At 47.2% G+C, this 23,301-nt stretch overlaps 1 protein-coding gene across 1 annotated transcript; it reads right to left on the bottom strand.

The window, feature by feature from the left end:
* Nucleotides 1-3,271: 3,271 nt before the first annotated feature.
* On the bottom strand, nt 3,272-9,523 carry angptl4 (angiopoietin-like 4). Its single transcript, XM_079244102.1, has 7 exons — nt 8,817-9,523; nt 7,105-7,215; nt 6,934-7,018; nt 5,217-5,330; nt 5,046-5,141; nt 4,267-4,551; nt 3,272-4,156 (listed from the first exon to the last, which is right to left on the bottom strand). Exons 1-7 carry the CDS (start codon nt 9,339-9,341, stop codon nt 3,975-3,977), a joined length of 1,398 nt encoding a protein of 465 aa, XP_079100228.1. The 5' UTR covers nt 9,342-9,523; the 3' UTR covers nt 3,272-3,974.
* Between the last annotated feature and the right edge of the window lie 13,778 nt (nt 9,524-23,301).

Raw genomic sequence — 23,301 nt, 5'->3', positions numbered from 1 at the left:
AGGTAGAAGTTGTGAAGTGGCCTTGGCTCCTTTCGCGACCCGCTGGACTCTGCATGTGTGGTTTGTTTCACACTGAAAGCTGTGTCACAAAACCCGGCTTACGCCAGTTCTAGTCCACTTCTGGGATTTATAAAACACGACTTGGAGGTAAAACGTCCCTACCTCCATGCCAACTCTGACCCTGGCGTACCCACAACGTCTGCAGAAACAGCAACACCAAACGTAGAAAATAAAACAAAAAAAAAAAAGGTGTGAAATTTGAGACATTTGTTCAAAATCAAATATAAACTTTTACACAGAATGTTGTACATTAACAGCAAGGCCAGATTATCCAATGGGCATTATGGGCACAGACCCAAGGGCCCGTGCCCACTTGGGGACCATGTGGGACCCACGTAGGGAAAACACCAGCAGTTTGGACATGAAACAAAATGTCCATAAAAGCCAGATAGTTTCACCAAAGTGTCCAGTGTCTTGCCCACATATTAAGCAGGTTACTAAAACAGCCTTCTTTCATTTACGTAATATAGCCAAAATTAGGGACATTCTGTCTCGGAGTGATGCAGAAAAACTGGTTCACGCTTTTGTTACTTCGAGACTAGATTACTGTAACTCTCTATTACTGGGCTGTCCTAAATATGCCCTGAAAACCCTTCAGCTGATCCAGAATTCTGCAGCCAGAGTCCTGACCAGAACCAGCAGGAGAGATCATATTTCTCCAGTTTTAGCCTCTCTTCGTTGGCTGCCTGTTGAATCTAGAATAGAATTTAAAATCCTTCTCCTTACATATAAAGCCCTCCACAACCAGGCACCACTATATATCAAAGACCTCATAGTTCCTTATATACCAGGCAGAGTACTTCGTTCGCAGACTGCAGGCTTACTTGTGGTTCCTAGAGTCTCAAAGAGCCGAGCAGGAGGCAGAGCCTTTGGTTATCAGGCCCCTCTCTTATGGAATAAGCTCCCAGTTAGTGTTAGGGAAGCAGACACCCTCCCCACCTTTAAGACTAGGCTGAAGACTTATCTTTTTGATAAGTCCTATAGCTAGGGATGGTTAGCATCCCTTAGTTATGCTGCTATAGGTTTAGACTGCTGAGGGACATTTCCTGATACACTGAGCTTCTTTCTTTTTCTCTTTATCTCTCTATTTTACCCCCCCCCGACTGTCGCCTGTGTGCTTGCTCAGGATGGGAGATTGAGTTGGACCTCCAACTCAATCTGTTGGTTTCCTTATATAGGCTGTTATGAATTGGCATTTCATTGTATTTTTTTTCTCTGTCTGTAAAGCGTCTTGAGATGGCATTGCCGTGATTTGACGCTATATAAATAAAGTTGAATTGTTCCTCCTTGCACAAAGAAGGAGGTAGCGGTCCTGCTGCTGGGTTGTTGTCCTCCCACGGCCTCCTCCACGTCTCCTGATGTACTGGCCTGTCTCCTAGTAGCGCCTCCATGCTCTGGACATTACGCTGACAGACACAGCAAACCTTCTTGCCACAGCTGGCATTGATGTGCCATCCTGGATGAGCTGCACTACCTGAGCCACTTGTGTGGGTTGTAGACTCCGTCTCATGCTACCACTAGAGTGAAAGCACCGCCAGCATTCAGATCAAAACATCAGCCAGAAAGCATCGGAACTGAGAAGTGGTCTGTGGTCACCACCTGCAGAACCACTCCTTTATTGGGTGTGTTTTGCCAGTTGCCTATAATTTCCACCTGTTGTCTGTTCCATTTGCACAACAGCAGGTGGAACTGATTGTCAGTCAGTGTTGCTTCCTAAGTGGACAGTTTGATTTCACAGAAGTCTGGTTGACTTGGAGTTACATCGTGTTGTTTAGGTGTTCCCTTTATTGTTTTTAGCAGTATAGTTACCTGTACACACAGAGTACTCCCTGTATTTGTGTTTCAGAGTAGAAAAGTCTCTCAGATAGAAAGAAGGACAGCGCTTCACCAATCTGAGACAAACTGCATTTAAACATTCCCAAAACTGAAGATCCCATCATTTACAGAGCATAAGAAGAGAATCTGGAGGAATCTCTGTATGCACAGGTAGGTGAAAGCTCCACCATGCAAAGAAACACGCCGACTTCTCTGGACCAAAGTTTGTTTTCAATGTTCTGAGGTAAACCTGGAGGAAAAAGCATGGACGGCGTGTCCTGCAGACTAAAGAGGACAGGGATCGTCCAGCTTGGCTTTGCAAATTTCAGCAAGACGATGCTGAACTGCATCCATCACAACGGCATGGATGCACCAGAGAACTGGTCTGCCGTCAGTCCACACCTTTCACCAGTGCAAAACATCTGGAGCATCATGGAAGCAGCTGGAATCCTGCATCAGACCGGAATGGGACGACATTCCTGCCCTCAGCGTGCTGAGCTAACAGTTAGCTTCTCACCTGACTGGTGGCTCAGTTTTAAACTGGTCTTTAGGCGTGAGGTGGAAACATGCTCCCTGTAAAACATTGGGCATGTCTTCTAACTCCTGGCTGCAGGATGAGGCCTCTGAGCGCACGCCTCATCAGATCAGCTGTCTGAACCAGATTACCTGTAAGCCGGACACGAAGCCGCCAAGTGTTGGAGGGAAAATCAAAGCTGACACCTTAAAGCCAGTGAAGGTTGCTTCCAGGTAATATGACTAATCAGATGAAGCCTCTAACACGAGAGCTGAGCTGAGCGTGGCCAAAGAAAGTAAAAACACGCAGCTTTCGCCACGATTTCACCCAACATTAAAAGCCAGGAAGGAGTTTCCTGTTCTCTCTGGTTGATCTTTGCAGACAGCTTCAGCTGCTTCCATTCAGTTTTTAACACCTCGCAGCGAGTTTGTCTCTCTTTGTTGCAAATTTATTGTCATTTTATTCTTCCTTTGCTAAAACCTCCTAACTGGGTGATAAATTGATTTCAGGGACCTCTCCTGGACCTCCTGAATTCAAAACTGTCAATTTATTCTACTGATCGGAGATAATATGTATTTATCCTCAGTTTTTTTGCCATTTTATTTACTCTTCACCAGTAAAGCATGTGCTGATGTTTACTCCTCCATGCGGTGCGATGGACTGGAGACCAGTCCAGGGACACCCGCCTCCCACCCAGTGATTGCTGGGACCGACTCCAGCTCCCACTGACCCTAAACTGGAACAAGTGGTTCAGAAAATGGATGGATGTGAGACTCCATATGTATGTCTAATGGTTGCAGAGGAACTTATCACCTCATTGTTTAGAGGAAGGTGAGACGTTGCTGCAGACAAACTTTCCGGTGCATAAAACAGACGATAGACTTTTGTGTAAATCAGTTTTATTGGCTCATTACGGCCAAATGTGGTTTCTTCTTATAAAAACAAAATATATATAAATTACAAACAGAACGCAGCAGAAATATATATATATATATATATATGTATATATATATATGTATATGTACATACACAGGTATTTACATCTAGATATTGATATACATATATAGCTTCTTAAATAGGAACATCTACAGTGAAGTGACAGACAAAAACTATTTTACAGCAGAGCAGGAAGTTATGTTTCTGAACACAAGTTTTCTTCAAATATTATGTACAAAAGTGTTTTAATCTTACAAAGAGTCAATATGACTGAATGTCGTCTCCACTAGAAAATAAAAGGCAGTGAAGAATAGTTGCTTTTAACTTTGCTGGGAGAAAAACCAGTATGACCAGCGTCTGCCCAGTTTGCAGCTTCACACCAAACTTCTCGGAAGGAAAATGATTCGTTTTGCTTGGATTGATCTCAGGCTGCAGAGACGTTCTCAGCCGGCTTGTCCAGCGTGGACTCTGCTGGTCTGAACTCCCGCGCCGCTCAGCCCGCCGCCTCACGCCGAGTCTCAACTCGCTGGAAATGCTTCACGACTCAGAGTGAAGGCGGCAGGACGAGACTTGCTCTGGCAGGACTCGGGAGGTGTCCTGCCGTGGAAACCAAACCCTCCAGAGTCTGTTTCCTGTCTCCAAGCTGTCTTTAGGACTTGATGATTGCAGCCGGAGCGATCATCATGGAGCTGGACTTCAGAGGATAGTAGCGGCCCCTCCAGGTCTTCCAGAAGATGCCCTGCTTCCTCTGGTGCCGCTGTTTGGGAGGCGGGCTCTGGAAGTATCTGCCATTCAGGTTGGAGTGACCGCAGTTGCTGAACCACCAGCCGCCTGGAAGGACGGAAGATCTGGTTAGCGCCTGGCGTGCTGCCGGATCTGGCGTGCTGCCGGATCTGGCGTGCTGCCGGACCGGGAGGGATCAGCAGCGAGTGGTTACTCACCTGACAGGTGCTTGGCACAGTTGATGTCCACCTTCCGGTCGTTGTCCTGGTCGCGGGTGGAGAAGGGCAGACCGGAGGCGACGTCCAGCCCCAGGGAGCTCTCCAGGGTGCTGAAAGGTCCGGCGTCCTGCATCAGGAGCAGATACTTGGTTTCTTTCCCGCCCAGCTGGAAAGGAAGCTGGATGGAAGCGGAATCATCTGCCCAGTCCGAGAGCTTGATGTCCAGGATGTAGCCGCCATCTTTAGTGATGGCGTGGATGTTTTCCAGCCCCAACCAGAATTCTCCTGGACAAACGGAAAGAGAGGAGAAAACTGTTCATCCCGTGTCTGCCGTGGCCTCGTCTTTTCATCAGCGGTGGGCGTTTGTGGGTGAAACTAAAGGACGGTTCTGACTACAGCTGTGACGATACGCTTTTGTCCAGATTCCATTTAAATTGAGATTCTCACAATTCTTCAATACTGCAGATTTTTGTTAATTAAAAACAAAATAAATGTATAAAACTTTCTTTTGCTCGTCATTTTTCTTGATTTCAATCAGGAAAAAACAACCCAGTAGTCAGATTATTCTGCTGCTATAATGTCCAAGAAGACGAGTAAAAAGACCAATAAAAACAATAAAAATGACAAAGTATAATGGATTATTTTTATTCATTTAAAAAAAAAAATTATTTTAAAATTATGAAGCTAAAAAGAATCCAGATTTTTCCATTGGACTCCCCGCCCCTCGTTCTGACCCTGGACCGAGCGGCTCGCTCCACATAAAACTGAAGTGCATTTACCGCTCAGGCTGCCAAAGCCGCTCTCGTAAGCCGACCACAGCTGGTCAAAGTCCACTGAGCCGTCCTGGCGCCGTTGGACGACTGTCCAACCTCCATCTGGAGACAAAGACGAGCGGCGGATCAGAAAACAAGTTCCTGCGGAGCGACAAGCAGACGTGAGTCTTGGCTTACCGGCCGTCATCTCGCAGAAGACGCTGAAGGGCTCGGAGTCCGCCGGCTGGATGGTGTAGACCCCGCTGGTGGTCTCGCCTCGCAGAAACAGCTGGTGGCAGTCCGCCGCCATGTCTGGAAGGAGGTGGGAGGAGACCGCGTTAGAGAAGGAGCCCCCATCAACACAGCCAGACTTTCCCTCCCCAGCAGCGAAGCTGAACCCTCCATCAGGTCCTCGGCTGTCCTGGCTCTGGACCTGACCTTTCTCCCAGTTCCCAAGCAGAATTCCCTCTTCCAGCTGCTCCGCTTCCAAGCAATGGAGCTCCACACTGTGACCCTTTACATTCCTAACCCCCCCCCCTCTCCACGTCTGTGATCCCCTTTCCATTCAGCTCGTCACACCTCCCTCACGTGTGCAGCAGCCAGCTGGTGACGTAGCGCTGCGTGGCTGCTGCATGCATGGGGAGTGCTGCTGTGGAGGAGGGGGATGGGGGGAGCTCAGAGCCAGGAATGACACATAGCGGGGGCTCCACATGGGGGGGGAGGGGGGGTCCGCATAGCAGGGGCTCCACATGGGGGAGGCTCCACAGCCGCTTGGACGGGCCTTTAAGCAGCTCTCCTGGTAATCCTTTAACTATCTTTCTGACTCGGGGTGTTCTGTAGCGGGTCGTTGGGGGGGGTCTGAGTCGGGGGTCCTCCTGAACTTTGGCACACTTCCTCATCATCACAATGAGAAAGACGGAGGATGGGGGAGGAGAAGAGGTCTACGGAGGGGGGACGTCTGACTGACTGATGTAGGGGAAAGGTTACTCCCAATGTTTGTTTTACACAAACAGAGAAATGGGACGTGGCCAGAGGGGGGGGGGGGGGGGGGGGGGGGGGGGGGGTCTGCAGAGTCCACATTTAGACCACTTTTCTCCCCATTTCTACCCAATCTCAGCTCAGACTTGGAGGTTATCTGCAGAAACACAACATCTGAGATGTGTGTGTGTGTGTCCTCACACACACCTCCACACACACGGCTTGTCAGGCTGGTGAAACCTGGAAACCAGTGAACTTTCTCCCAGTTGAACACTGGCCAGAGAAGTTCCTTCTTTTCCCTCCTCTCCATCCCAAAGCCCTGCTGATGTCACAGCTTTGTGGCATTACTGGGATTTTCACGGCTGACTGAACAACTGTTGCCTCAGAGGTGTTCACCTCTCCCCCAGTCCTCCCCCAGTCCTCCCCCAGTCCTCCCCCAGTCCTCCCCCAGTCCTCACCCAGCAACCCAACCGTCTCCTTCCCAACACTTTACTGGTTTAATCTCACTGGAACTGACTTAATGTGGGATTTTTGGGAGCTATTGACTTCATTCTCCTCTCGGAACTCTGTGGGGAGGAAAGGGTTACAACAGGGGCTGAAATGTGTTGGGAGAACTGGTCTGGACCCAGTGCAGTGCAGGCAGTCATACTGGTTGATACTGGTCAGATGTGAGCAGCCTGATGCAGACCAGCCAGCCTGAGGCACGTTTTCCTGCAGCCTGCGTGCTGATGCTGGAGGATGTTCATGGCTTTGCAGAACCTGATGCTATTCCTGGCGCCTCGCTGAGAGAAGCTCCAACAGATTTTAATTGTTGCTGATTTAAGCTTCTTTCTGGCCTCCCTCAGCAGATGGTTCCCCACGTTTGGCGTCAGATTTTGTACAATCGACTTAAGTCGGTGTCAGGAGAGGATTTTTTAAAGACTGCAGATGTACTCACCGACTGGAGAGTCGTGTTGCTCGGCGCCCTGCGTGGGCCCCGCCGTGCTGCTCAGCCACGGGGGCCGCTGTCTGGTCTGCTGGATCTGAGGAGGACGCACACTTTAAATGTCAGAAACAGGAGGAAGCAGAAAGACGAGACTTCCCAGAATGTGTAAGAAGCGGCGCTTACTTGGCTCTGCAGGGTCCGGATGCGCACGTTCTGCTTGTCCAGCTTCTCCTGCTGAAGTCTGATCCGCTCCATCAGATCATCGATGCGTCTGCTCTGCGTCTCCAGCATCAGCTGACAGAGAAATGACACCACGTTCAGCTTTCAGACGCATTATTTGGCGCCATGACGGCACGTAGAATCCAGCTGTGACTCTAAAGAGCCGCCTGGGACGGACTGCCCAACATCTGGCCTTCCCAACCGGCCCTGGGTCCTGATGCGACACGCAGAACACGACATTCTCCGTCCCAACGTAGAAGACTGAGTTCCCACGAGTGGAACCGTCTTCTTGTTCTGCAGACCTGGATCTGGTCCTGCAGACCTGGATCTGGTCCTGCAGACCTGGATCTGGTCCTGCAGACCTGGATCTGGTCCTGCAGACCTGGATCTGGTCCTGCAGACCTGGATCTGGTCCTGCAGACCTGGATCTGGTCCTGCAGACCTGGATCTGGTCCTGCAGACCTGGATCTGTCCTGCAGACCTGGATCTGGTTCTGCAGACCTGGATCTGGTTCTGCAGACCTGGATCTGGTCCTGCAGACCTGGATCTGGTCCTGCAGACCTGGATCTGGTCCTGCAGACCTGGATCTGGTCCTGCAGACCTGGATCTGTCCTGCAGACCTGGATCTGTCCTGCAGACCTGGATCTGGTCCTGCAGACCTGGATCTGGTCCTGCAGACCTGGATCTGGTTCTGCAGACCTGGATCTGGTCCTGCAGACCTGGATCTGGTTCTGCAGACCTGGATCTGGTTCTGCAGACCTGGATCTGGTTCTGCAGACCTGGATCTGTCCTCCAGACCTGGATCTGGTCCTGCAGACCTGGATCTGGTCCTGCAGACCTGGATCTGGTCCTGCAGACCTGGATCTGGTTCTGCAGACCTGGATCTGGTTCTGCAGACCTGGATCTGTCCTCCAGACCTGGATCTGGTTCTGCAGACCTGGATCTGGTTCTGCAGACCTGGATCTGGTTCTGCAGACCTGGATCTGGTCCTGCAGACCTAGATCTGGTTCTGCAGACCTGGATCTGTCCTCCAGACCTGGATCTGTCCTCCAGACCTGGATCTGGTTCTGCAGACCTGGATCTGGTTCTGCAGACCTGGATCTGGTTCTGCAGACCTGGATCTGGTCCTGCAGACCTGGATCTGTCCTCCAGACCTGGATCTGGTTCTGCAGACCTGGATCTGGTCCTGCAGACCTGGATCTGGTTCTGCAGACCTGGATCTGTCCTCCAGACCTGGATCTGGTTCTGCAGACCTGGATCTGGTCCTGCAGACCTGGATCTGGTTCTGCAGACCTGGATCTGGTTCTGCAGACCTGGATCTGGTCCTGCAGACCTGGATCTGTTCTGCAGACCTGGATCTGGTTCTGCAGACCTGGATCTGGTTCTGCAGACCTGGATCTGGTCCTGCAGACCTGGATCTGTTCTGCAGACCTGGATCTGGTTCTGCAGACCTGGATCTGTCCCGCTGGGAGGAATTATTCCCCATTCTGGCCGCGGATCCTGCAGAAGCCTAGTCTGGCAGTCTGCAGGCTTTCCTTGCACGTACTGCACGCGCCCTGTGCATGGCTGCCAGCTGTGTCTCCACCCGTGTTCGTGGAGACACAGCGAGCATCCCACGCGCAACTCATTCTACTTTGTTTCCCCCTCCTGCCTCCACACAAACCCATGACGCTCACCTGGATGACGTGCATGTCGCTATGGTTCTTGGCTCCCGCGTGCACGCCCTGCCGCGCGGCGTGGCCCTGCAGCATGCTGTCCACCCTCTCCTCCAGCCGGCCCACCCTCTCCGCCATGGTCCTCCTCTCCTGCTGCACCTCCTCTGCCTTCTCCCGCAGCTCCGCGGTGACGTTGAGCAGCTGGCCCTCGCGCTCCTCCAGCCCCTGTGCACGCGCCTTCAGGGCCTCCCCCTCCGCGCGCAGCCGCTGACTTTCCCTCCCCAGCTCGCTCACAGTGCGGTTGAAGACCTTCAGCTTGGAGAAAATGTCCCTCATCTGGACTTTGGTTTTGTCCACATGCTCCTTCAGGCCCTGTCCCAGCTGCAGCAGGCCGTGGGCGATCACGTTCACGTCATCCCACGCTGCGTGGACGCGCTTCTCCTTGGCAGCCCCCCCAGAGGCGGAAGCCCCTTTCCTCTCCAGGGGGAAGGCTGTGGCCATGAGGACCACCAGGCACAGGGTCGCACTCGCCACTGCTGTCTTCATTGCTGAACTGATCAGGTTTTCCTCCGTGGATCCGAGATCTCAGCTCCTGGAGGATCAGCCGCAGATCCACATTTATATAGTCCCTCAGCCCTGCAGCCCGCCTGCCATTGGCCAGCCGAGCTGAGGGGGCGGGGCCTCATCTCAGGTTTCTGGTCCTCCTCCAACTCTTCGCAAACAAATCAGAGGACTTTCTGAGACATGAGCTGTCCAGGACACCAGGACAGGACCTCCGCCAGATGAAGACACCAGGACAGGACCTCCGCCAGATGAAGACACGAGGACAGGACCACCGCCAGATGAAGACACCAGGACAGGACCACCGCCAGATGAAGACACCAGGACAGGACCTCCGCCAGATGAAGACACGAGGACAGGACCTCCGCCAGATGAAGACACGAGGACAGGACCTCCGCCAGATGAAGACACCAGGACAGGACCTCCGCCAGATGAAGACACCAGGACAGGACCACCGCCAGATGAAGACACGAGGACAGGACCACCGCCAGATGAAGACACGAGGACAGGACCACCGCCAGATGAAGACACGAGGACAGGACCTCCGCCAGATGAAGACACCAGGACAGGACCTCCGCCAGATGAAGACACGAGGACAGGACCTCCGCCAGATGAAGACACGAGGACAGGACCACCGCCAGATGAAGACACGAGGACAGGACCACCGCCAGATGAAGACACGAGGACAGGACCTCCGCCAGATGAAGACACCAGGACAGGACCTCCGCCAGATGAAGACACGAGGACAGGACCACCGCCAGATGAAGACACGAGGACAGGACCTCCGCCAGATGAAGACACGAGGACAGGACCTCCGCCAGATGAAGACACGAGGACAGGACCACCGCCAGATGAAGACACGAGGACAGGACCTCCGCCAGATGAAGACACCAGGACAGGACCACCGCCAGATGAAGACACGAGGACAGGACCACCGCCAGATGAAGACACCAGGACAGGACCTCCGCCAGATGAAGACACCAGGACAGGACCACCGCCAGATGAAGACACGAGGACAGGACCTCCGCCAGATGAAGACACGAGGACAGGACCACCGCCAGATGAAGACACGAGGACAGGACCACCGCCAGATGAAGACACGAGGACAGGACCTCCGCCAGATGAAGACACCAGGACAGGACCACCGCCAGATGAAGACACGAGGACAGGACCTCCGCCAGATGAAGACACGAGGACAGGACCACCGCCAGATGAAGACACGAGGACAGGACCACCGCCAGATGAAGACACGAGGACAGGACCACCGCCAGATGAAGACACGAGGACAGGACCACCGCCAGATGAAGACACGAGGACAGGACCTCCGCCAGATGAAGACACCAGGACAGGACCACCGCCAGATGAAGACACGAGGACAGGACCACCGCCAGATGAAGACACCAGGACAGGACCACCGCCAGATGAAGACACCAGGACAGGACCACCGCCAGATGAAGACACGAGGACAGGACCACCGCCAGATGAAGACACGAGGACAGGACCACCGCCAGATGAAGACACCAGGACAGGACCACCGCCAGATGAAGACACCAGGACAGGACCACCGCCAGATGAAGACACGAGGACAGGACCACCGCCAGATGAAGACACCAGGACAGGACCACCGCCAGATGAAGACACGAGGACAGGACCACCGCCAGATGAAGACACCAGGACAGGACCACCGCCAGATGAAGACACCAGGACAGGACCACCGCCAGATGAAGACACCAGGACAGGACCACCGCCAGATGAAGACACGAGGACAGGACCTCCGCCAGATGAAGACACCAGGACAGGACCACCGCCAGATGAAGACACCAGGACAGGACCTCCGCCAGATGAAGACACCAGGACAGGACCTCCGCCAGATGAAGACACCAGGACAGGACCACCGCCAGATGAAGACACCAGGACAGGACCTCCGCCAGATGAAGACACGAGGACAGGACCACCGCCAGATGAAGACACCAGGACAGGACCTCCGCCAGATGAAGACACCAGGACAGGACCTCCGCCAGATGAAGACACCAGGACAGGACCTCCGCCAGATGAAGACACCAGGACAGGACCACCGCCAGATGAAGACACCAGGACAGGACCACCGCCAGATGAAGACACCAGGACAGGACCTCCGCCAGATGAAGACACCAGGACAGGACCTCCGCCAGATGAAGACACGAGGACAGGACCTCCGCCAGATGAAGACACGAGGACAGGACCTCCGCCAGATGAAGACACGAGGACAGGACCACCGCCAGATGAAGACACCAGGACAGGACCACCGCCAGATGAAGACACCAGGACAGGACCACCGCCAGATGAAGACACCAGGACAGGACCACCGCCAGATGAAGACACGAGGACAGGACCACCGCCAGATGAAGACACGAGGACAGGACCTCCGCCAGATGAAGACACCAGGACAGGACCACCGCCAGATGAAGACACCAGGACAGGACCACCGCCAGATGAAGACACCAGGACAGGACCACCGCCAGATGAAGACACCAGGACAGGACCACAGCATCTCCTGCTGAGGCTTGTCAGAAAAAAGAGATTTATGGAAGTGAAACTGTTAATCATACTGTAACTGGGACCAGTTACCATGCAGGGCCTCTTTGTGACGTTCTCTCTGAGAAAGTGAAAAATCTTCTTTTCTTCTCCGTTTTCTACAGCAGTTGAGATGACGGCGGTCTGGACTTATTTACTGTTCTTAAATTAAAATCATTACAGTCACTTAAAGAAGGAAATGAAAAGATTCATCCTGTATCTTTACATTAAACATGAAGTAAATATCCCAGAAGTTCACTTCAAGCAGGACCAAGAAGATTTTTACTGTCAGAAATTTATTCAGTTTCAAGACAAAGAGAAGAAGAAATGAATGACCTGCAGCGCTAAAGGCAACAACAACAGCAATAATAATAATAATGTTTATGATAATGATGATGATAATAATGATAATATAATAATAATAATTATTATATAGAAAATAAATAAATAAATGAATAAATAACAAAAAAGAATCATTCATTCATCATCCTAACCGCTTGGTCCAATAAGGGTCGTAGGGAAGCTGGAGCCTATCCCAGCAGTCTTTAGGCTAAGGGGGGGGTGCACCCTGGACAGCTCTCAGTCCATCATAGGGCATAAATATAATGAACTTCCTGAAACTCCTGGAATATTTTTTCTGACTCATCAACAAGCAGCTTCCTGTGATGTTGAGCTGAAAATAATCCTCTCATTTCTGCAGCACAGAGCAGATAAAGAGCCGTTTCTTCCACATGCAGATTGTTCCCCTTGTGTGTGTGTGGGGGGGGGGGGGGACTCGGGGGGTCAGATCTGCTCCTGACAGGCTGGACCACTGTGAGAATTAGGGGAAAGTTGACAAGGTAAAGAGTAGCCGATTTGGTCCACAGTGATATGGGGGTCAGACCACGGGGTTAACCCTCTCCTGCCTGACTGGGTGAAAGGTCATTGAGGTGGGAAAATCGGCTGTGAAGAATGTGCTAAACCTGGCCGGGAGGAGCGTCAAACAGAGGTTTACTCTGTGTGAAATAAAGATTTCCCTGTTTGCTGCGTTTGCTCAGAATCGGTCCCTCCCGGAGAGTCGGATCCTCCTGGAGAGTCGGATCCTTCCTCTCGGAGAGTCGGATCCTTCCTCCCGGAGAGTCGGATCCTCTCGGAGAGTCGGATCCTCCCGGAGAGTCGGATCCTCTCGGAGAGTCGGATCCTCTCGGAGAGTCGGATCCTCCCGGAGAGTCGGATCCTCCCGGAGAGTCGGATCCTCTCGGAGAGTCGGATCCTCTCGGAGAGTTGGATCCTTCCTCTCGGAGAGTCGGATCCTCTCGGAGAGTCGGATCCTCTCGGAGAGTCGGATCCTCCCGGAGAGTTGGATCCTTCCTCTCGGAGAGTCGGATCCTCTCGGAGAGTCGGATCCTCCCGGAGAGTTGGATCCTTCCTCTCGGAGAGTCGGATCCTCTCGGAGAGTCGGATCCTCTCGGAGAGTCGGATCCTCCCGGAGAGTCGGATCCTCTCGGAGAGTCGGATCCTTCCTCTCGGAGAGTCGGATCCTCTCGGAGAGTCGGATCCTCCCGGAGAGTTGGATCCTTCCTCTCGGAGAGTCGGATCCTCTCGGAGAGTCGGATCCTCTCAGAGAGTCGGATCCTTCCTCCCGGAGAGTCGGATCCTCTCGGAGAGTCGGATCCTCTCAGAGAGTCGGATCCTCCCGGAGAGTCGGATCCTCTCAGTGAGTCGGACAAGAAGAAGCACTGTACGGCTGGATGAGCACCGTTAGGGAAGAAAGACAAACCTGGAATAGCTCATTTAATCATAAATGGACAAAAATCTTCTCATGTTAACTTAATATAAATATCTGGCCAAAACAGTAATCAGATTACTGTAATTCAGATCAGTTCCAGCCACGTTTCAGTGTCCTGCTAACTGGTTGTAGTGTAATGACACTGCAACAGGAATATTTTTGTCGTGTGAAAAGTATCATCATTACTCTCTGCAGCCTCCTTAGAAATGATTTATTTCTACTTTTTATCGACATTAGTCGAGATTAGAGCAATCCTGCTGCACCATATTCTTCTAAAACAAACGTATTTCAGGAGAGATTTAATGTGCAAAGCAGCCAAACCGGATATAAAAGAACCTTTAAACTGCACATTCTGCTTTAATTTAAGCTGCTACGTCTTGGTTTGGGTGGTAACACACAAAACTTTGTTAGTTTTCAAAAAAGAAACTAAAAACATGCGACCAGACATTTTCTTCTGATTTGTCTCAGTTTGAAATTTAACTCAACTCCACTTTGTTTCCACTCTGGTTGTTTTTATGAACAAAGTGCTGTACACAATCAGCTGAAATAAAAACAGAATAAAACCGTTCAAGTGCAAATAAAATAAAATAAATAAAACAACAGGTCATACGAGGAATACGGAAATAAAACAATAAAACAAACTGAATAAATAGTAAAAACCAATAATAAAATAAACTAAAGCACACTGACTGGAAACTGTCTTACGTTGGGTTAAAGGCCAAGGAATAAAAATGGGTTTAAGATGAGTTTTAAAAGAGTTTTGAATGTAAATATTAAATATTAAATGAGGAGGCTGAGCAGCTTGTTTTGTTTTATCACCAGCAGATAAAAATGCCATAACAGTTATTTAACGGAGCAGTGAAAGTTATTTAAAGTCTGTGAAAACGCTGGAGGTCGGTGGGAATCCGTCTGGTCTGCTGAAGCCGTATGTTTCTGATCATCAGATTTGCACCTCACCACATTTCCCCAAAACGGCCGCTCCCATCGCTGGCCAGCATGGCGACCTTTTACCCAGATTCCAAACACAGAACATCTGTAAATCCCAGAACAGCCCCCAGATTTAGTCATGTTGCAGGGTGGAAAGGAGGAGGAAGAAAAGGAAAACAGGTGCTGGAGGCGTCCAGAGCAGCCAAGCGCTGGTTCCCATGGACAGACATGATCTCTGCCTCCCTTTAAGAGGCTTTCTGGACTTTTACTGGACAGTTTTCCTGCTCGTGTTTGTCAGAATTTCTCCTCCTCACTGAACTCGACAAATCTGAGATTAAGTCTGGTGCCATAAGATCTGGACTCAGAAGAGAAGGAAATGAGTCAGCAGGATGTTCTCAGGTGTTGGTTTGTTTCTGTTTGACATAAACTACATTTTTCTTCTGAAAAAGTCTGAAAAAGCTGAAAAAGTGAGTTTGTTCTGGATTTGAACCGTCTGCCGGGAGAAAGCTGTCTTAGTATTCATCAATACAACATCTACAAAGCTAACCTGTGGTGAAACAGAAGAGTTGAGGGGTGCCGCAGGGTAGCACCTTAGTCCCCTTTTATTTTCAGTCACAACAAATGATTTTATACTTATACTGAAACATGGAGTATATGCAGATGACACAACTTTGTATTTATCTGTCAGATATGTAGGCCAGCCTAATATGATCTCAAACAGGGAGGTGGATTTCATCACACAGTAGATTACTGGCAGTAAATCAGTCATCGGTCCAGTTAAGACAGCAGGTTTGGGTCAAAACCACCAATATTTCAGTTAAAGGAACTGACTGATGGTGTTTAAGCAGCCAGAGCCCAGCGTGAAAAGCAACTGTTTCACTCGCAAAGGAGGAAGGTCTGGTTCCAGGACCCAGAACAAGATCTGGTTCTGGTTCCTGGACCTAAACCGGGATTTGGTTCTGGTTCCTGGATTCAGACTGGGATCTAGTTCTGGTTCCTCAACCTAGACCGAGATCTGGTTCTGGTTCCAGCACCCAGACTTGGATCTGGTCCTGATCCCTGCATCCAGACTGGGACCTGCTCCTGATTCCTGCATCCAGACTGGGATCTGCTCCTGATTCCTGCATCCAGACTGGGACCTGCTCCTAATTCCTGCATCCAGACTGGGATCTGCTCCTGATTCCTGCATCCAGACTGGGACCTGCTCCTAATTCCTGCATCCAGACTGGGATCTGCTCCTGATTCCTGCATCCAGACTGGGATCTGCTCCTGATTCCTGCATCCAGACTGGGATCTGGTTCTGGTTCCTTGACCCAGACTGGGATCTGGTTCTGGTTCCTTGACCCAGACTGGGATCTAGTTCTGGTTCCTCGACCCAGACTGGGATCTGGTTCTGATTCCTGGACCTAGACTAGGATCTGGCTCTGGTTCTAGCACCCCAAACGGGAACTGGTTCTGGTTCCAGTACTCAGATTTGGATCTGGTTCTGGTCCTTGCACCCAGATTGGGATCTGGTTCTGGTTCTAGGATCCAGACTGGGATCTGGCTCCACCTAGCAGGGTCTGATAACTGATGGTTCTGCTTTAGAACCTCCAGGAACCAGCAGTAGACCTGTAGTCTGATGGAAAACCCGGAACTCTGAGCTCTTCAGGATCCAGTGGATCCTGGTCTCCAACAGTTTTACGTGTGCGCAGAGTTTTAGATTCTGGTCTGGATTCACCAGGAGGAAGATGATCTGTGATGATGATCCTCATCAGAACTTGCCTGCAGCGTCTTCGATCAGATGGAGACTGATCAATAAGCAGTTTTATGGATCATAAGTCCTCTCTGGAGTCCAGGGTTCATCTCTCCGGCTCGCTGCCAGGTCCCGTCCTGAACCAGTTTCCCTCCATGTCTGCAAGCGACGCTGCTGCCTCCCAGTGGTCCACAACGAAGCCGGACCGCTTCCAGGGCCCTGCCGGCGACGGCTCCGGGGCCGACATACTGAACCCAAAACGGGTCAAGCCTACAGCGTGGTCCTGTTCTGACCGGGGTCATCCTCTTAGCCCGGCCGTTCACACACATTTCTGTTGTTTGGGGTAAAAATAAAACATGAAACTTCAAGCACAAGACGGGTTATGTAAGATTCGCCACTGTGGCCCAGTTGGCCTGTTTGGCCTGTTTGTGCAGCTGCACTAATGTAAACATCCCCTCTTTTCATTATGACACGCACGTACACACACACACACACACCATTGTCTCTTCTACATTCCTCACATCACCTGCCCGCGTCCACATGCGTGGACATGTACAGCACCGGGAAAATCCGAGTCTTCTCATTGCACCCCCGCCTGACAGACTACGATGAAACACTGCCATGTGGTTATGCAAGTGCGTCCCTTGGTTCCGTTCGGCTGAATGATCATCACAGCTGGTGGGCAGTGGGTCACCTTGGCTGTCTGAGCCCAACAGAACGGTCCGAGAACGCCAACCACAGAAAATTCGGGGTCCGAATAAAAGATGGCGCCTGATGAGGACAGATTACGCAATCTGGACGTTCTGGACGGGACACACAGAACCACACAACTGCTGTGGAGAAAATGGTATTATCGTTTTATTTGCAGCATCATGGTTTTATTTGCAACATCACGGTTTTATTTGCAGTATCATGTTTTTTTTTTGCAGCATCACGGTTTTATTTGCAGTATCATGGTTTGATTTGCAGCATCATGGTTTTTATTTGCAGCATCATGGTTTGATTTGCAGCATCATGGTTTTTATTTGCAGCATCGTGGTTTTATTTGCATCATCATGGTTTTATTTGCATCATCATGGTTTTATTTGCAGCATCATGTTTTGATTTGCAGCATCATGGTTTTTATTTGCAGCATCATGGTTTGATTTGCAGCATCATGTTTTGATTTGCAGCATCATGGTTTTTATTTGCAGCATCGTGGTTTGATTTGCAGCATCATGGTTTTTATTTGCAGCATCATGGTTTTTATTTGCAGCATCATGGTTTTTATTTGCAGCATCGTGGTTTTATTTGCATCATCGTGGTTTTATTTGCATCATCATGGTTTTATTTGCAGCATCATGTTTTGATTTGCAGCATCATGGTTTTTATTTGCAGCATCGTGGTTTGATTTGCAGCATCATGGTTTTATTTGCATCATCATGGTTTTATTTGCATCATCATGGTTTTATTTGCATCATCATGGTTTTATTTGCAGCATCATGTTTTGATTTGCAGCATCATGGTTTTTATTTGCAGCATCATGGTTTGATTTGCAGCATCGTGGTTTGATTTGCAGCATCATGGTTTGATTTGCAGCATCATGGTTTGATTTGCAGCATCATGGTTTTATTTGCAGCATCATGTTTTGATTTGCAGCATCATGGTTTGATTTGCAGCATCATGGTTTTATTTGCAGCATCATGGTTTTATTTGCAGCATCATGGTTTTGATTTGCAGCATCGTGGTTTGATTTGCAGCATCATGGTTTTATTTGCAGCATCATGTTTTGATTTGCAGCATCATGGTTTTATTTGCAGCATCGTGGTTTGATTTGCAGCATCGTGGTTTGATTTGCAGCATCATGGTTTTATTTGCATCATCATGGTTTTATTTGCAGCATCATGGTTTTATTTGCATCATCATGGTTTTATTTGCATCATCATGGTTTTATTTGCATCATCATGGTTTTATTTGCAGCATCATGGTTTGATTTGCAGCATCATGGTTTGATTTGCAGCATCATGGTTTGATTTGCAGCATCATGGTTTTTATTTGCAGCATCATGGTTTTTATTTGCAGCATCATGGTTTTTATTTGCAGCATCGTGGTTTTTATTTGCAGCATCGTGGTTTGATTTGCAGCATCGTGGTTTTATTTGCATCATCATGGTTTTATTTGCATCATCATGTTTTGATTTGCAGCATCATGGTTTTTATTTGCAGCATCATGGTTTTATTTGCAGCATCATGGTTTTATTTGCAGCATCATGGTTTTTATTTGCATCATCATGGTTTTATTTGCAGCATCGTTGTTTGATTTGCAGCATCATGTTTTGATTTGCAGCATCATGTTTTGATTTGCAGCATCATGTTTTGATTTGCAGCATCATGGTTTTTATTTGCAGCATCATGGTTTTATTTGCAGCATCATGGTTTTGATTTGCAGCATCGTGGTTTTATTTGCAGCATCATGGTTTTATTTGCAGCATCATGTTTTGATTTGCATCATCATGGTTTGATTTGCAGCATCGTGGATTGATTTGCAGCATCATGGTTTTATTTGCATCATCATGGTTTTATTTGCAGCATCATGGTTTTATTTGCAGCATCATGGTTTGATTTGCAGCATCATGGTTTTATTTGCATCATCATGGTTTTATTTGCAGCATCATGTTTTGATTTGCAGCATCATGGTTTGATTTGCATCATCATGGTTTGATTTGCAGCATCATGGTTTTTATTTGCAGCATCATGGTTTTTATTTACAGCATCATGGTTTTTATTTGCAGCATCATGGTTTGATTTGCAGCATCATGGTTTGATTTGCAGCATCATGGTTTTTATTTGCAGCATCGTGGTTTGATTTGCAGCATCATGGTTTTTATTTGCAGCATCATGGTTTTTATTTGCAGCATCATGGTTTTTATTTGCAGCATCGTGGTTTTATTTGCATCATCATGGTTTTATTTGCATCATCATGGTTTTATTTGCAGCATCATGTTTTGATTTGCAGCATCATGGTTTTTATTTGCAGCATCGTGGTTTGATTTGCAGCATCATGGTTTTATTTGCATCATCATGGTTTTATTTGCATCATCATGGTTTTATTTGCATCATCATGGTTTTATTTGCAGCATCATGTTTTGATTTGCAGCATCATGGTTTTTATTTGCAGCATCATGGTTTGATTTGCAGCATCGTGGTTTGATTTGCAGCATCATGGTTTTATTTGCAGCATCATGGTTTGATTTGCAGCATCATGGTTTTATTTGCAGCATCATGTTTTGATTTGCAGCATCATGTTTTGATTTGCAGCATCATGGTTTTATTTGCATCATCATGGTTTTATTTGCAGCATCATGGTTTTATTTGCAGCATCATGGTTTTGATTTGCAGCATCGTGGTTTGATTTGCAGCATCATGGTTTTATTTGCAGCATCATGTTTTGATTTGCAGCATCATGGTTTTATTTGCAGCATCGTGGTTTGATTTGCAGCATCGTGGTTTGATTTGCAGCATCATGGTTTTATTTGCATCATCATGGTTTTATTTGCAGCATCATGGTTTTATTTGCATCATCATGGTTTTATTTGCATCATCATGGTTTTATTTGCAGCATCATGTTTTGATTTGCAGCATCGTGGTTTGATTTGCAGCATCATGGTTTGATTTGCAGCATCGTGGTTTTATTTGCATCATCATGGTTTTATTTGCATCATCATGTTTTGATTTGCAGCATCATGGTTTTTATTTGCAGCATCATGGTTTTATTTGCAGCATCATGGTTTTATTTGCAGCATCATGGTTTTTATTTGCATCATCATGGTTTTATTTGCAGCATCGTTGTTTGATTTGCAGCATCATGTTTTGATTTGCAGCATCATGTTTTGATTTGCAGCATCATGTTTTGATTTGCAGCATCATGGTTTTTATTTGCAGCATCATGGTTTTATTTGCAGCATCATGGTTTTGATTTGCAGCATCGTGGTTTTATTTGCAGCATCATGGTTTTATTTGCAGCATCATGTTTTGATTTGCATCATCATGGTTTGATTTGCAGCATCGTGGATTGATTTGCAGCATCATGGTTTTATTTGCATCATCATGGTTTTATTTGCAGCATCATGGTTTTATTTGCAGCATCATGGTTTTATTTGCAGCATCATGGTTTGATTTGCATCATCATGGTTTTATTTGCAGCATCATGTTTTGATTTGCAGCATCATGGTTTGATTTGCAGCATCATGGTTTGATTTGCAGCATCATGGTTTTTATTTGCAGCATCATGGTTTTTATTTACAGCATCATGGTTTTTATTTGCAGCATCATGGTTTTATTTGCAGCATCATGTTTTGATTTGCAGCATCATGGTTTGATTTGCAGCATCATGGTTTGATTTGCAGCATCATGGTTTTTATTTGCAGCATCATGGTTTTTATTTGCAGCATCATGGTTTTTATTTGCAGCATCGTGGTTTGATTTGCAGCATCATGGTTTTATTTGCATCATCATGGTTTTATTTGCAGCATCATGGTTTTATTTGCATCATCATGGTTTTATTTGCAGCATCATGTTTTGATTTGCAGCATCATGGTTTTTATTTGCAGCATCATGGTTTTATTTGCAGCATCATGGTTTTGATTTGCATCATCATGGTTTTATTTGCATCATCATGGTTTTATTTGCATCATCATGGTTTTATTTGCAGCATCATGGTTTTATTTGCATCATCATGGTTTTATTTGCAGCATCATGTTTTGATTTGCAGCATCATGGTTTTTATTTGCAGCATCATGGTTTTATTTGCAGCATCATGGTTTTGATTTGCAGCATCGTGGTTTGATTTGCAGCATCGTGGTTTTATTTGCAGCATCATGGTTTTGATTTGCAGCATCGTGGTTTGATTTGCAGCATCGTGGTTTGATTTGCAGCATCATGGTTTTATTTGCATCATCATGGTTTTATTTGCAGCATCATGGTTTTATTTGCATCATCATGGTTTTGATTTGCAGCATCATGGTTTGATTTGCAGCATCATGGTTTTATTTGCATCATCATGGTTTTATTTGCAGCATCATGGTTTTATTTGCATCATCATGGTTTTATTTGCATCATCATGGTTTTATTTGCATCATCATGGTTTTATTTGCAGCATCATGTTTTGATTTGCAGCATCATGGTTTGATTTGCAGCATCATGGTTTGATTTGCAGCATCATGGTTTTTATTTGCAGCATCATGGTTTTTATTTGCAGCATCGTGGTTTTTATTTGCAGCATCGTGGTTTGATTTGCAGCATCGTGGTTTTATTTGCATCATCATGGTTTTATTTGCATCATCATGTTTTGATTTGCAGCATCATGGTTTTTATTTGCAGCATCATGGTTTTATTTGCAGCATCATGGTTTTATTTGCAGCATCATGGTTTTTATTTGCATCATCATGGTTTTATTTGCAGCATCGTTGTTTGATTTGCAGCATCATGTTTTGATTTGCAGCATCATGTTTTGATTTGCAGCATCATGTTTTGATTTGCAGCATCATGGTTTTTATTTGCAGCATCATGGTTTTATTTGCAGCATCATGGTTTTGATTTGCAGCATCGTGGTTTGATTTGCAGCATCATGGTTTTATTTGCAGCATCATGTTTTGATTTGCATCATCATGGTTTTTATTTGCAGCATCATGGTTTGATTTGCAGCATCGTGGATTGATTTGCATCATCATGGTTTTATTTGCATCATCATGGTTTTATTTGCAGCATCATGGTTTTATTTGCAGCATCATGGTTTGATTTGCAGCATCATGGTTTTATTTGCAGCATCATGTTTTGATTTGCAGCATCATGGTTTGATTTGCAGCATCATGGTTTTTATTTGCAGCATCATGGTTTTTATTTACAGCATCATGGTTTTTATTTGCAGCATCATGGTTTTATTTGCAGCATCATGTTTTGATTTGCAGCATCATGGTTTGATTTGCAGCATCATGGTTTGATTTGCAGCATCATGGTTTTTATTTGCAGCATCATGGTTTTTATTTGCAGCATCATGGTTTTTATTTGCAGCATCATGGTTTTTATTTGCAGCATCGTGGTTTGATTTGCAGCATCATGGTTTTATTTGCATCATCATGGTTTTATTTGCATCATCATGGTTTTATTTGCAGCATCATGTTTTGATTTGCAGCATCATGGTTTTTATTTGCATCATCATGGTTTGATTTGCATCATCATGGTTTTATTTGCAGCATCATGTTTTGATTTGCAGCATCATGGTTTTTATTTGCAGCATCATGGTTTTATTTGCAGCATCATGGTTTTGATTTGCAGCATCGTGGTTTGATTTGCAGCATCGTGGTTTGATTTGCAGCATCATGGTTTTATTTGCATCATCATGGTTTTATTTGCAGCATCATGGTTTTATTTGCATCATCATGGTTTTGATTTGCAGCATCATGGTTTGATTTGCAGCATCGTGGTTTGATTTGCAGCATCATGGTTTTATTTGCATCATCATGGTTTTATTTGCAGCATCATGGTTTTATTTGCAGCATCATGTTTTGATTTGCAGCATCATGGTTTGATTTGCAGCATCATGTTTTGATTTGCAGCATCATGGTTTGATTTGCAGCATCGTGGTTTGATTTGCAGCATCATGCATTTTCTTTATTTTCTACTGAAGATGAGTTTTGTCCGTCCTCCTGTTTGACCTTCCATCTGTCCACCAGTCTTTCTGTCCTGGTTTAGGAATCATGCTGTATCAATCCTGATGGTATCAACAATTCCAGAGTTTATGCAACAAGGTGTCAATCACTTTGACAGGAAGAAAATCAGGAATGTAACATTGATCAGGTATTATTCAGTAGAAAACCAATCATTAAACTGGGATATGATGCATCCCAACATGTAATTCAGGCTTTTCTCATTGGTTTGAAGAATTTCCCACAAATTTGACTAAAAAAAAAATCATTAAAAGGAAAC

This window comes from Telmatherina bonti (assembly GCF_933228915.1).
Source record: "Telmatherina bonti genome assembly, chromosome: 7".
Taxonomy (NCBI): Eukaryota; Metazoa; Chordata; class Actinopteri; order Atheriniformes; family Telmatherinidae; genus Telmatherina; species Telmatherina bonti.
This window is presented reverse-complemented; position numbering and strand designations above follow the sequence as displayed.